Source organism: Colletotrichum navitas (assembly GCF_030913465.1).
Source record: "Colletotrichum navitas strain CBS 125086 chromosome Unknown LY79scaffold_126, whole genome shotgun sequence".
NCBI classification, from domain to species: domain Eukaryota; kingdom Fungi; phylum Ascomycota; class Sordariomycetes; order Glomerellales; family Glomerellaceae; genus Colletotrichum; species Colletotrichum navitas.
Window position 1 is genome coordinate 15893 of NW_026850672.1, and position 13648 is coordinate 29540.

A 13648-nucleotide genomic window follows, 5' to 3' on the forward strand; every position below is an offset into this window, starting at 1 on the left:
CAGTACTTAAAGGTACTATTTGGACTTTAATATAAATTACTACGTTAATCTAAATTAAGGTTGAAATACGAGGCTACGGTCTAGGTAGCTGTTACTCTATAGTAATCATAGCTTGCTTGTACTTAGTTTACGTTCTTAGTCCAAATCCAAACTTACAAGATTCATCAGAGTTGCCGATTATCCGTAGGCTTTAGTATAAAATACTACTTTAATCCGATTCCAAAGTTTAAATGGTGGGCTGCGGTCTAGGCAGCCGTCGCTCTGTGTAAGTACTGCGCCACTCTAACTAGTCATGGGCCTGTATGTTGTGGCTGGCATAAGGGCCTACCCTGGGCGAGTAGAGGTAGAGTTTGGAACACATGGAATTCCTTCACCTAGCAGAACATTTAGCTAATGAAGTCCCTCAAGCAAGAAGATCGTATTTCTAACGAGTCCTTGCTATGTAGATGTGGGGTATAGTTACGTTATAGCTCGTAACTTGTTGTTTTAAAATAGTTCGGTCTTCCATTCGTATTAAATCTCTCTTAAATATAGCATGCGGAAAAATAGAAATTTGCTGCAGTGAAATGAAACCATGGTTGAGACGAAGGTCGGGTGCATATGAGTGATCTAGACCTGGCTTATTGACTCTAGGTTCCTCGGTCATGTCCGCAAGCACCCCCGGGCTGGAGTCACGTCTTCACGGCCCGAGATTTTGGGAAAGCTGTACAGGCTCACCAAAAGAACCCCCATCCTCAGATGAGGTTATACCCCAAAGCGGCTACCCTATGAGCCACTACGACGCTTTCAGGTCGACCATGAGTGGGCCAGCCATTAGTTGGGAACATTTAGCAAACGGCTTTTTGACTGTCCGACTTCAATTTCTATCTGATCTCTACAAGGTAGCTCGCATACCTAATGACATTTACCCATTGAATGTGCAAAAGCACTTGCTCAGGCCTCCTCCCCAACACCAGACCCACCAACCTTGACGTGTTGATCAATAAGTCTTGCATTTCCAGCTCCAAGCGCCAGAATTGCAAGAGGCATATGACCTGACTCCGACTTTCTCATAGCAATACAAGTCTATGTTGAGACCAAGCTGCTGCCTGGTCGTGGTGCTGACACACGCCCAGTCGTTGCACCCACTCCCGTTCTGAATAGCGTTCCAGTCAGATCCATACTCGCGACCACAGGCGTCCTGCATGTCCACGCCGGTTTCTGCTCTTCTCTGGACGTCTTCAGCTGCTTTCTCTGACTCGCCCACGGAGGGCATCGTAAGGGCCATAACAGGCCTCGCGATGACAGTAGCGCCGGCGATGACGCTGAAAAGAATTGAATGCTTCAACATGTCGGAGGCTTCTGATAGTAAGTTAGTATACCCGCGAGCTACGTAGCGGGGACATGAGGACATTGACAAAACCTTACCTGAGAGAGACTGGTGACTAAATAAAGACTATATGGAAGTGGTGAGGTATGTTAAGGCCGAAAAAACCCAGTTGTTAGTGCTAAGGGCGGTGCCGGAAGACGGAAACTCTGATGGCAGGATATCTATGCTGTACTTATATAAAAGAATCTCCCTCATCACATCCAATCGAAGCTGCATTCAGCGTAGAAAGCTAACCGGTCATTCTTGGACTGCCTATTGCGGGGCGATAGCGCATATCGCAGGCGTACAACCTGGAGGTAATGAGAAGATGGGTATGACCCACATAGTCAGCTCGTATAGCATAGGATAGGGGTGCTATAAGCGGGCCAGGGAGAGCCAACCGCTACGCAAAGCAAAGGCTACGGTAATTATGCCTCTAGCACTACTATCCCCTTGCCCGAACTACATATTTACGCTGGTCGTCACACCTCTTCCTCAATAGTATGTACGACTCAGTCTCTATGTTTACTAAACCTTGTCATGATGCCTTTAATAGATGTCAGCGGCCCGTGTGTCAGCATCGTGCATATCACGGCCTAACTAGTTAGGGTGCTGGCCGGCGTAGCTATATAGTGCAGAACAGGGATGATGATGCAGCTTCCCAAAGCCTTTGCTTTGTGCTACAGTTTAGTTGCCCTGACCTGTGTGTAACACTAAGGCCTCTTATACAATCGCTAGTAAGACTAACTAGAGTAGCTAGAGTAAGTAGTAAGTCACTTTGATTCTCTATAACTTTACTAATAGGGTATTATAGCTACTACCTAAGCAGATTTTATATAGTATACTTATAAGTTAAGGTAGTTAAACTAAATGAAAGAAACGTAAGAGGTATAGTAATGAAGTAATAGTATTATACTATAGCTCTTCCCTCCTAAGGAGTCATCTGCATGCTGACTCATTCTGGTGTTAGTACAAAGGTCATACTGCCTGTACTCTGAGGACGGCTAAACATTCTGGCGACGGCTAAAAGACCTGGCGATTTAACAGCTTTTGCTACTCCAGATCCCTGTTTCTACTAGCACGCCGACCCTTCTCAGAAGCCCATAGTTTAGATTAGACCAGTGGACACGGTAGGTCCGACGAGCCCCTAGGAAACAAATAAACACGATAGGCATCAACACTCAAGAGAACCTATGCAGGGTCATACACCAGCCGACGGCCTCAGTCATACGAATATGGATGCAGTACCGGCGTCTAAGAAAGGAAATTACTTACTGCACAAACCTTTCTAATTATATGTTAACCAGGTTAGTAATCCTTCTCATTGAGATTATCGCCTGAACCTTAAATTGGCATAGGAAAGGGTCGGCTATAAACATGGGCGTATAAAACCTTCCTAACCCCTTCCCATGAAAACGTTCGAAACCCATTCATAAGCATCTTTGCAGACACAGGATTTCCGCAAGCTCAAGGTAAGACTTTTGTAGTACCATTCGTTCTACTTAATAATTAACATCTTTACTAATGTGACCTCGACGCAGTTATCACAATGCTCGTAAACCGCTCAGCCGTCTTAGGTGCTGCTATCAGCTGCTTAGCTCTTGGTGTCTTTGGTTCTCCTACGCCTGGGAGGGGTTCAAATAGTGGAAGTCTGCAGGCTAGTGGCTGGCTCGGCGGCGTCGACGTGAACTTGGCGTGTTCGATCCAGAAGGGCGACGGATGGACGTCCAAGAAGAATGGAAACGGCTGCAACGACTGGCTCTGCATAAAGGACGGCAAGACGGACAGCGTCAACATGAATACTGCCTGTGTTGGGCAGTATTATCTCAATCAGGCATATGCTACATGCAATGGAGGCGTGTATGACTGGGCGTGCTACCTCTGAGCTTGGGCATCATTTGGCTGCCGTTCATCCTAAACAAATCGGCCTGATATTTAGACATTGGGGCAGTCGGACAACAGCCGAATATTTCATACTGATTGGGCCTGACGATAGGGACTTGGTATTAAGTCTTCTTGCTGGTATATGAAGAATCACTTGATCCCGTTCTCCGTGTTGTATATTTTGAAGGGACCACGAAATGTGTTTATGCGTTTACATGCGTGTGAATATGGGCTTGGACGCGAGATGAGGCGGGGCCTTAGTTACTAACTTAATGAAGCTCGGAGTTTTCGGCTGGTACGCATGCAGACGCCTTGTCGGTGCTCTCAAGAGGGCCTACGGGTCACTGCTACGAGGATTAGAAGCTGCAGGCTGGAGACTGGAGGCTCAAGTCGTTCTCCTACTGCAACTTCTTGGTAACATAATTATCCTATAGTATAGCTAGCTTTAACGAAGTAGCTAAAAGTCTCTTGGCTATCTCCCTTGTTCAGGCTTACTATGTTGTATTTTCTGTAATATAATACTCATTGGCTGCAGGCAGATGAAGCCATTATTACGCCCATTACCCCCCCTCCCTTAACAGCTATCTTCACGACGTGCTCTCCTAACCTCGTTTGTCACCCTCTTAAAAAAGCTTGCCTTATTGGGTACTCTATACAGCCAGCCCCCTAGCATGGTCAGCATTCCTGTATTAATATCAATGTGCTGATCCCCTCTAGATCCCACATCTCTCTCACCTGAGACCAAAACCATTACCTCTAATTGAAAGTGCTGGTGCAAAAACCGCAGAATCCAGCCACACTATCCCTAATGGTTGTTCCCCAGATGCCAATTGGGGAGCAAAAGCAGCTGAGCAGTCTGAAAAGTTAACTGAGTGGGACGTTACACTTGCAGCCATAATCTCGCCTTCATTAAAGCGCTAAAAAACAATTACTATTGAGCTAAATAAGACTACTACTAATCTAACTACTTCTAAGGCTATTAAAGTCTTAACCTAGATACCCTAAAACAGGTACAAGTCTTCCAAGCTCTACTTTTGTACCTTTCCTAAGACTCTAAAGACATTAAGTAAGCACAAGATAGACAAGTTTGACTCTAAGCAAGGGGTCTAAAAGGTAGGGGATTAAGGGCCAAGGCTACTAAGGAAAGCTAGCTTAACTAAAAAAGTTCAGTAGTAAGCTGTCCTATAAGAAGCAGCTTCTTTCTAATGGATCTTTACTTCTAAGTAATTAAATAATATAGGTCTTTACAGATGGCAGTCTCTCTTGGGTTGTAGACCTGTGTGGGTGCGGTTAAGGTATGTATGGGCTGGCTGTCGCCGGGGTTTTCGACAGTTTTCTACAAGTCGGCCGAATTTGCTACCTAGGCACAAATTCGGCTGCCCTGGCTCAAATAAGTCCGTTCATATTTCTCAGCTGACCGACCAAGAGGCTCGGCAAAAAGTTGATAGCAGGCATGTAAGGAAGTCAGAGACAAATTCTTGGACTCGGTGTTACGCGCGTTTCAACCCAGGAGATGCGAGGGGGCGGACAAGGAACTGCTGGAAATGAATCGGGATCAACGGGACAAAACAACACAGAAAGTGCTTCGCTGGCTACAGAGACGTCGACCTGGTGTCCAAATTATTGTCTTAATCACAACACCCAAGTTCGACTTCCGAAAATAGAAGCCGAGAGTTAACTTCTGACAATCTACTGGGCTAGTGAATGACACTCATAACATTGAGTCTAAACTCTATTCTCCTTGAGAACAATTCTTGAAAATCGCTAGCATATACGGCGCCATCGAAGTCGTAACGCGTCGTGTGAAGCAACCCCAAACCCTACTTTCTTCAAACATCATTCGCTAACCAACGCCCGATTCTCTACGCCATTTTCTTTTGGCCACCTTAGCGATTCCTTCCGTCCCGCACCTCAGAGCCAGCAAGTTCGCGCGGAGTCCCATCCCAGCCTTCGTCTGGCCTCCCCGGCATCTCATGCATCTCATTCAATCTCGAGAGACTCGAATCCCGGTAGGATGCGTACGGACTGCTTCGATATGTCGATCCTTTTAGATATCCGTCGTAGCCTTCGTCAGGGGCGTATGCGCTGGAAGCAGCCTGCTCAGAGACATTGCCGTCCTTCTTGCGCAGCTTTCTAGTAATCAGCCAGGTGGCCAAGCCCACCACCATTGCAGCAAATGGAATCCCAACACCTAGTCCAACTTTGAGTGCGAGCGCTTCGTTGCCCCCAGAGTCGGAACCATCGGCGGGATCTTGTGTGGGTGCGGAAGTAATAGTTGCAGATAAGTCAAAGCATCCACATTTCGGCACCCCCCACATTTCGGCACCTATTTACACCAAAACTACTCTTTTTCACTATAGCGCTAACTTAATAACCTTAGCCTTAATAATTATAGGAAAATTTATATCTATATATAGTTACTTAAAAGACCTATATATAGCTTATAAAGTCTTTTTACTTAGTATAAGTAAAGTACTAGCTACTTAAAGTTAAAGTAGTAGAAGTGTTAAGGTTATAGTATATTTTACTAGTATTTCTTAACACTTACAAAAGTAGTATAACTTCTTAGTTTTTAAATAAAAAAGCTTAAAACTTTATATAATACTATTTAAGTCTATATATAGTATTATTATTCTTAAATCTTTAATATTTATAAGGTTAATATAAAATAAACTATAATTATATACTTTACTAAGAAACTTTTTATAAGAAAATTTTTAAGTTTATTATTTAAGCTTATATAAGTATATATATACTATATAAATATTACTACTATAAACTATATAGTATAATAATACTATATATAAAGTTTTAAGTTTATAGTATATATATTTATTAAGTTATAGTTAAATATATTTTACTAGTATTTTAGTACTTTCTTATAAAAACTAGTCTACTTTAAGCTATAGTTACTAAAGTAAAGTATAAAAGCTTAATATAGACTTATTAAGTAATTATCTATATAAATTAATTTTCCTAGAATTATATATGCTATAGTCGCTTAGTTATAGCTATTATAAAAAGGGGGTAGTTTTGGTGTATTTTGGTGTATTTTGGTGTAAGTGGGGGTTGCCGAAATGCGGGGGGTGCCGAAAAGTGGGTGGGTTGACTTAACGTTTCTGAGGAACTCGCAGTGGTTGAAGTTGCTTCCATGGAACTCACCACACTCGAAGAAGTCGTTTGGCTGGGGGCAGAAGAGAGCAAAATTCCATTATCGTCGAGAAACACTTTTCTTGCCGAGGAGTCGCAGCACGACTCGCTACCCTGCATGCAGCAGTAGGCGTTGTTACCACAGTCTTCCACTCTTGGGAAAACGTTGGTGACGAAGCCTGTGTTGATAGTTGTCTCATCTGGCAGTGAATTTCATTGTGAGTACGATATAGCCATGATAGTACGCAAATGGCAATGGCAGCCCACTTACTGAACGCGCAAATTTGTGCGCAATTACTCCTGTCCCACGGAGTCGACAGGCAAGGTCCTCGAACCAAGATATTATCCCGAAGGTTTTGACTTTTGCACAGTCGGTTCGGCATACAATCTTCCTTTACTCCGCAGCAAGCGTTGGAACCCTCGCATAACTTCTGATTAGGCCATGCTAATCCACTGTAGCTGTAACAAGTCTCGCCTTGGGAGTGTCCCGTAAACAGAAAAAAACAAGCAAATGGAAAACAGGATAAACCTGGTTGATCTTGACATGATGATAGAGACAGCTTAAAGCTCAAGGACGCTAGCGTGTATAGTCGGCAAAATGCTGTGTAAGGCAAAAAGAAAGGGTATGTCCAAATTAACAGGACGAGAGAGATTGTCAGGGGCCTGGCAGGGTTGGAGCTGGTGGGGCCCTATTAGTCAGCCTATGAGGGATAAAACCCTTCCAGCTAGCAATAGTTAAGGGGTTAGATTTAAATGCTATTATAACACTATACTTACCCTCCGTTAAGTGGCCCTATTGTTGACTTCTTTACTTAGACTAGCTGACCTCTGACATATTTAAATCTTAACCTATCTATAGGGGCTCTAACTATTAAAGCAACAAGATAGCTAAGCAATAGGCTACTATAATAAGATATAATAGGCTTTAATAGGCTACTGCTAGGCTGCCGCTAGGCTACCGCTAGGCTACCTTAATAGGCTATAATAGGCTGCCGCAATAGGCTACCGCTAGGCTACTACTAGGCTACCTTAATAAGCTGCTACTAGGCTACTATAATAGGCTATAATAGGCTACCTCTAGGTTATAAGGTATACTAGCCCTATTACTAAAGTTAGTGTTAAAGAGATATAAAGACATCTAAGTAAAGAGGCCTTACTAGCTAGGCCCTACTAGCAGCAATAGGGGGCCACTAGGGGGGTATACAGCAAGGCTATACCTAGTGTTACTTCTAAATAACCTAGATAATAGACCTCTGCCTAGATAATAGACCTCTAGATACTAGACCCCTAGATACTAGACCCCTAGATACTAGACCCCTAGATACTAAATTCCTAGATACTAGACCTTAGGCAGCTAGGTAAAATAAAATAAGGTAAAGTAAAGTAAGGTAAAGTAAAGTAAAGTAAAATAAAGTAAAGTAAAGTAAAGTAAAGTAAAGTAAAGTAAAGTAAAGTAAAGTAAAGTAAAGTAAAGTAAAGTAAAGTAAAGTAAAGTAAAGTATAAGGTAAAGTAAAGAGTATATAGAAGAGAAGCTACTAGGTAGCTAGGTAAAGTAAAGTAAAGTATAAAGTAAAGTAAAAGGTATATAGAGGAGAAGCTACTAGGTAGCTAGAGAGATAGTCCTATAAACAGTACTACTTTTTCTACTATATAGTAGAGGTTTAATAAAGGTAATAAGGACTAGGTAACAGTAACTAGGGGATAAGGATAAAGACTATAAATAGCTTTATTTTAAAGCTATAAAGGTATAGCTTATAAGAGGGGGAAATATATTAGGGGCCTAGTAGGGTTAGAGCTAGTAGGGCCCTATTAGTTAGCCTATAAGGGATAAAACCCTTCTAGCTAGCAATAGTTAAGGGGTTAGATTTAAATACTGTTATAACACTATACCTACCCTCTGTTAAGTAGCCCTATCGTTGACTTCTTTACTTAGACTAGCTGACCTTTGACAGAGATAGAAGGGAAGTGGAAGAGACAGACAAGAAGGGCAAGACTGCGGAACCTGGGCATTTCGGTGACCAACCAAAGTTTCTCCGCCGCCTGGCCCGTCAGCCTGTCTGGTGGTCGTTTGTTAGGATAGATAATCATCTACCTGTCTTGTTGGTACAAAGTAGCATTTCGGTGCTCGAACACATCCTGCGCGCTCTGATTGCACACCATCCGACGACAGGAGAATCCAAGACGCAAGGTGTATGTAGCCGCCGTCTAGCCTTGTCGAATCTCCGTCTAGACTAGCGCAACGCTATGTTGGCAAGGAATGTATCCGTATGATGAGAATAACGAGGCCGCTGGTCGCGCCTCGGCGACTAAAGAACCTCGACAGGAAGCTGGAGTATGATGAGACAAAATAGCAACATGGCAGAGAAATGGTGAAAAGCGGCCGCAATGAGGACGTGTAATTATGCACTCAGAATGCGATCTCATAAGCGTTCTCCCTTGAGCTCCCACCCCTGTCCCATCCCCTCCTTGGGCGACGGTCAGCCTCTTTTGCCAACTAACCAACGATAAGTTCTGGTTGGCCGCCTGGTTGATCAACATCCCTTTTGACGGAAAATAATTATTCCACAGCCCTTACTACGCTATTACGTTGACTTGTCCGGGTTTGTGGGAATCCTAGAGTAGTAGAACTAGAGCCTCCCTGTTTTTGAATCACTTCGATTGTTCTCACGCGACACATTCGTTACCAAAATCCCCATTTCTCAACTGCTCTTCGTAGTTTCTCCTTCAGAATGCTCCTTGTAGCTATTTCATCCTCACGGATGACAACGACAATCTTTTTCGTCTGTCTTTTATTGATGCTCTTGTACTCATTATCCATTTTCGCACCCTCCTATCATCCTACATCACCCACACCGCCGGTGACGCAAGCGCCATCTCATCCTAAACATACCGACAAGCCCAAGGAGGACTCTCTGTCAATATGGCAGAAGAAGGCAGATTCCATCATGGAACAGGCGAAAGCACTGATTGAGGACCCAATTCAACCCCCTTACAAGGACAAGTTCTACGACCTCGGTCAACGGGTCATACGTGCTCGGGAATGGGTCAAAGTCATTGACAACGCTCCCAAGTCTGCGAATACCCAAGTCCTCGTCGAAACGGTGGAGAGCGCAATTGGATCTTGCTTTCCCTTCATTCGAGATTCTCCGCAGCGTCCGGGTAGCAAGACCCCCTTTTCAGACCTGCGGTCATCGATCATTCCGGGATCGCGGGGCTTCGTCATTCCGACAGGCAAGGGAACCATGAGATATGCGACTCACCTCATTGGCTCACTTCAAGAGATCCTGCGCAGCAAAATGACGATCCAAATAATCCATGCCGGCGACGAGGACTTCCCGCCCGAGGAACGCGCGAAGTTGCAGTCTCGATTTCGCGATGTCCAGTTCCTTGACATCCTCAGTGTCATTAACGATACGACTGTGCAGCTCGCCACAGGCGGTTGGGCTATCAAGGCCTTTGCAGCGCTCTATGCACCTTTCGAGGAGGTGATCCTATCAGACGCGGATTCTGTTTTTGTACAAGTTCCAGAGAAACTATTCTTGGACCCCTCCTACCAGACGACTGGTGCTCTCCTCTTCCACGATCGCTTGATTTGGCAGCATGCTTTCGCCGACCGTCACGAGTGGTGGAAGTCGCAAATCCACGAGCCCAGTGCTACGCTCAACAAATCACTTGTCTGGACCGAGGACTATGCCGAGGAGGGAGATTCCGGGGTTGTGGTCATCGACAAGTCGCGTCTGGATGTGTTGATGGGTCTGCTTCATGTAGCATGGCAGAATACCTATGGGGTGCGTGAAGAGGTCTCCTATAAGTTGACCTATGGCGACAAGGAGACCTGGTGGTTCGGGTTCGAGCTCAGTGGATCAAGCTACGCTTTCGAAAAACACTACGGCGCTATGATCGGCTGGTTCAAGGAAATGGTCAATGACACTGCCCAAAGAATCTGCAGTTTTGTTATTGCGCATGTGGATGTGCGGGATGAGCCCTTCTGGTACAACGGAGGTCTGCTGAAGAATAAGAAGGTTGATCCCAAGGAATATGGCCTGCCGACCCATATATTAGTCGATGGGAAATGGGAAAAGGGTGCAGAACGTACCCAGATGAGCTGCATGGTTGGGGAGAACGTGAAGCCTTTAAGCATGGAAGTGAGTTGGATTTTGAATAGTTCCATCACTTTGGCGCAAAATCTGGACAGGGAGTTTGGCTTTGTTTAGACTCTAAATGGCGTCTTCGGTGACCTGGAATGGGCCGTTATCTTGTGTCATATTGCTATGTAATCATGCCTGCAAGTCACTGTATTGACAACAACTTCAATGTTAAATCACCAATTTGGTTTATCAACACAACCTATTATTATGTTACTCGAGTTATTAACGGGCCGTTCAACGGACAAAAGGTCTTGATGGTCTGTGTTTCGAAGCTTGGCTTCACCCAGTAGACTTCTCATCTTGAGAAGTGCGAGACACGCTGATAAGTCCAGAATGAGAGATCGGAAATAGACAGAGAATCTTTCGAATCCTCGAGGCCATGCCATTCATGCACCCACCACATGACTAGATAAAGAGTCCACAAGACCAACATTCAAGGCCATTACCATATTTTTGGTAACTGGTTATTCTCCCCAATATATATCTATAATGCAGCATTCCACATGCGGATTTCAGAGCCTCAATAATAGTACCATAGAAATGCCGAGATCGAAGACTGAAGAACATGTGATGGAAACATCTAGGCATGATGACTAAGCCATTCTCACCTCATATGACGTATTTGGTGGAGTAACTCGATGTTGGTGCCATGGTCTATTATGCGACCACCTCAGACGTCTCAACCTGTTTTTTTCTCCCCCAAGTGCCGCATCGAGAGACAGTGTCATTTTCCTTGCCTTTGCTAACCTCAACGAAGAATTCACGTCAAGACGAGCAGGTATCAAGGATACGAAAAAGCCAAATCGATTGACCATGCCTTTTTCCTTCTCGTCATCCATCTCCTTTTCCTCCTCAGTCACCCACAACGGCAAGACTGAGGAGAGGCGATGGGCTCGCAAGCACGAATACGGCCCCTCCGGCACTACGATCCGAACTGCCTCAATGCGGACGGGGGAACCAGTGTACCTCGAGCGCCGCGACTGGGACGCCTCAGGTCGCCCTATTCCCCAGGGACGGAATCTCCGCAACGGCGAGTCGGCGAACGCAAATATTGACAGACGCATCGAGGACGTTTCTGAGCAAGAGCAGAGCAGGAAGTCTTGATAAAATCTAGGATCTGGGTCGGCAAACCTGGAGTTTGGGGCAGGGAGGCGTTCATTTTGCAGGACCTACGGCAATCATTACCTGATCAGCGACTTGAATGATGGAGATTTCCAGGAGCGATACGGGGAGGATGGACAATACCAAATCAGATTGCTGGACAATGTATCCTGTTATGACTGAACTACAAAGACGTGCGAATCTATCCTCGGTCCAATCTGCTCGCCAATGCAAGAGTTATCGCAACTGCATTCACGGGACATAATCACGGACGCGAGAGGATTGACTACATGGTGGTCATGACTGCATTAGGTATGCTCCAGTATGCTCCTCTTTGCTCAATGGAGCCATACCAAGTTAAACCTATCTAACGTACAATCGTCTTATTACACATGCTTCAAATCTTGATTACGACCTTGCCAAAGTGCTTCTGATCCCACTGGTATTGGTAGGCGTCCTTGACCTCCTCGAAGCCGAAGATCCTCTTGTCAACAACGGGCTTGATCTTGTTGGCGTCGATGGCTTGGTTCATCTCCTCGAACTGCTGCTTGGAGCCAACAAAGATGCCGCGGACCGTGCAGATGTTGGCGAGGGCGTCCAGCATCGTTGGCTGGTCTTTGGGGTCGTCGCGGTGGGACAGGAAGCCGATGATGGTGATGACGCCTTCGAGCTTAATGGCCTTGAGCGACTGTGTGAGGGTGCCGGGGCCGCCGACCTCGATGATGTGGTCAACACCGACAGCGTCTGGTGTCAGCGACTTGGCGACCTCGCCCCAGTTGGGCGTGTCCTTGTAGTTGATGACGTGATGCGCGCCGAGCTCCTTGAGCTGCAAGCCTTTGGTCGCGGACGACGTTGTCGCGATGACAATGGCGCCAGCGGCGACGGCGAACTGGATGGCGGCCAAGCTTACGCCGCCGGTGCCCTGCGTCAACACGTAGTCTCCGGGCTTCAGCGCCTTGGACTGCAGGCCGTACAGGGCGTTCCAGGCGGTCAGCGGCGCGCAAGGTAGCGTGGCAGCCTGGACCGGGGTGAGAGTCCGGGGCGCCTTGACGAGGCCGTGCTCGGGGAAGACGCCGTACTGGCGGAGGGTGCCGTCAATAGCGCCGCCGAGACCGCTCTTCACACCCAGGGGGGTAATGGGGTTGGCAAGGTGGTTCTGGTTGAAGAGGGTGGCGACGTGGTCGCCCTCTCTGACCTGCGTGACCTTGGAGCCAACGGCGACGACATGGCCGGCACCGTCAGAGGCTGGGACGCGGGGGAAGCTGACGGGGAAGGGGTAAAGGCCCTGGTTAGGTGTGAGTGATACGAGCAATGGGGAATGTATCCAGAGGGATACTAACCTTGGGGATGGCCAAGTCACGGTAGTTCAGGGAGACGGCCTCGATCTGAACGAGAACATCGTAGTCGCCGAGCTTGGGAATCGGGACGTCCTTCTTGAGCTTGAGAGTCTCCCAGTTGTTGCTGTCCTTGTCGATGCCGGTAATGGACCAAGTGTTGGTGGTTGTGGGAGCCATGGCGAGGGTGGTTCAAGGTAGTTTCTTGCTTTTGTTAGAACGTGGAAGTTGTAGGCTATCAAGTCCCAAGTTGGGATATTCAGTCCGCGTTTGGTCGCGCAGTCTTGGCCCTTATACTTCAGCAAGAGAGATTTCGAACCATCGTGGGGTACGAGCTATTTGCTTCGAAGAGTGTCTGCATGACGCAATGAATAATCACACCGTCATATACTGGGTCCAACGATGCGGCATTCATTGACTGGCTCATACTGACTCGCCATTCCTGTTATCCCTGCCCAGGCCCCATCCGGCCCCATCGACTTCCCGCTTTTGCGACCGGACGCTTCGGGATTCGCCATCCATCAAGTCGTCAGTTTGACCGAGGAACACGTGGAAAATGACATGGCAACGCTTGTTTGACCCAAAGGGCCGCGGCGATCAGGTCATGGATGCCATAGATACGCTCTCGTCTTCCCCTGTCGGTAGTGGATAAGACGAGCTCCCTTACTGAAGCCGGCTAGAC

At 46.4% G+C, this 13648-nt stretch overlaps 7 protein-coding genes across 7 annotated transcripts; 3 read left to right on the forward strand and 4 right to left on the reverse strand.

Moving 5' to 3' along the window:
* Positions 1-766: 766 nt before the first annotated feature.
* On the reverse strand, positions 767-1497 carry LY79DRAFT_618667 (uncharacterized protein). The gene is made up of 2 exons (XM_060562024.1): positions 1408-1497; positions 767-1341 (listed from the first exon to the last, which is right to left on the reverse strand). The coding sequence occupies exon 2, from the start codon at positions 1328-1330 to the stop codon at positions 980-982; it is 351 nt and encodes a 116-aa protein (XP_060407873.1). The 5' UTR covers positions 1331-1341; positions 1408-1497; the 3' UTR covers positions 767-979.
* Positions 1498-2712: 1215 nt separating this feature from the next.
* Positions 2713-3696, forward strand: LY79DRAFT_618669 (uncharacterized protein). Its single transcript, XM_060562025.1, has 2 exons — positions 2713-2820; positions 2890-3696. Exon 2 carries the CDS (start codon positions 2898-2900, stop codon positions 3231-3233), a length of 336 nt encoding a protein of 111 aa, XP_060407874.1. The 5' UTR covers positions 2713-2820; positions 2890-2897; the 3' UTR covers positions 3234-3696.
* A 1300-nt stretch (positions 3697-4996) lies between these two features.
* On the reverse strand, positions 4997-8862 carry LY79DRAFT_653846 (uncharacterized protein). The gene is made up of 4 exons (XM_060562620.1): positions 8327-8862; positions 6654-6920; positions 6343-6582; positions 4997-5558 (listed from the first exon to the last, which is right to left on the reverse strand). The coding sequence occupies exons 1-4, from the start codon at positions 8469-8471 to the stop codon at positions 5119-5121; spliced, it is 1092 nt and encodes a 363-aa protein (XP_060407875.1). The 5' UTR covers positions 8472-8862; the 3' UTR covers positions 4997-5118.
* Positions 8863-9002: 140 nt separating this feature from the next.
* On the forward strand, positions 9003-11044 carry LY79DRAFT_571455 (mannosyltransferase putative-domain-containing protein). The gene has a single exon (XM_060559247.1). The coding sequence runs from the start codon at positions 9113-9115 to the stop codon at positions 10595-10597; it is 1485 nt and encodes a 494-aa protein (XP_060407876.1). The 5' UTR covers positions 9003-9112; the 3' UTR covers positions 10598-11044.
* LY79DRAFT_70907 (uncharacterized protein) lies at positions 10627-11044 on the reverse strand. The gene has a single exon (XM_060565078.1). The coding sequence runs from the start codon at positions 10915-10917 to the stop codon at positions 10705-10707; it is 213 nt and encodes a 70-aa protein (XP_060407877.1). The 5' UTR covers positions 10918-11044; the 3' UTR covers positions 10627-10704.
* A 300-nt stretch (positions 11045-11344) lies between these two features.
* LY79DRAFT_594771 (uncharacterized protein) lies at positions 11345-11635 on the forward strand (the record flags this gene model as incomplete). Its single annotated transcript, XM_060561727.1, has 1 exon — positions 11345-11635. The coding sequence occupies one exon, from the start codon at positions 11345-11347 to the stop codon at positions 11633-11635; it is 291 nt and encodes a 96-aa protein (XP_060407878.1).
* A 394-nt stretch (positions 11636-12029) lies between these two features.
* LY79DRAFT_584570 (zinc-binding dehydrogenase) lies at positions 12030-13146 on the reverse strand (the record flags this gene model as incomplete). The annotated part of the gene is made up of 2 exons (XM_060560413.1): positions 12030-12917; positions 12973-13146. The coding sequence occupies 2 exons, from the start codon at positions 13144-13146 to the stop codon at positions 12030-12032; spliced, it is 1062 nt and encodes a 353-aa protein (XP_060407879.1).
* Positions 13147-13648: the final 502 nt, after the last annotated feature.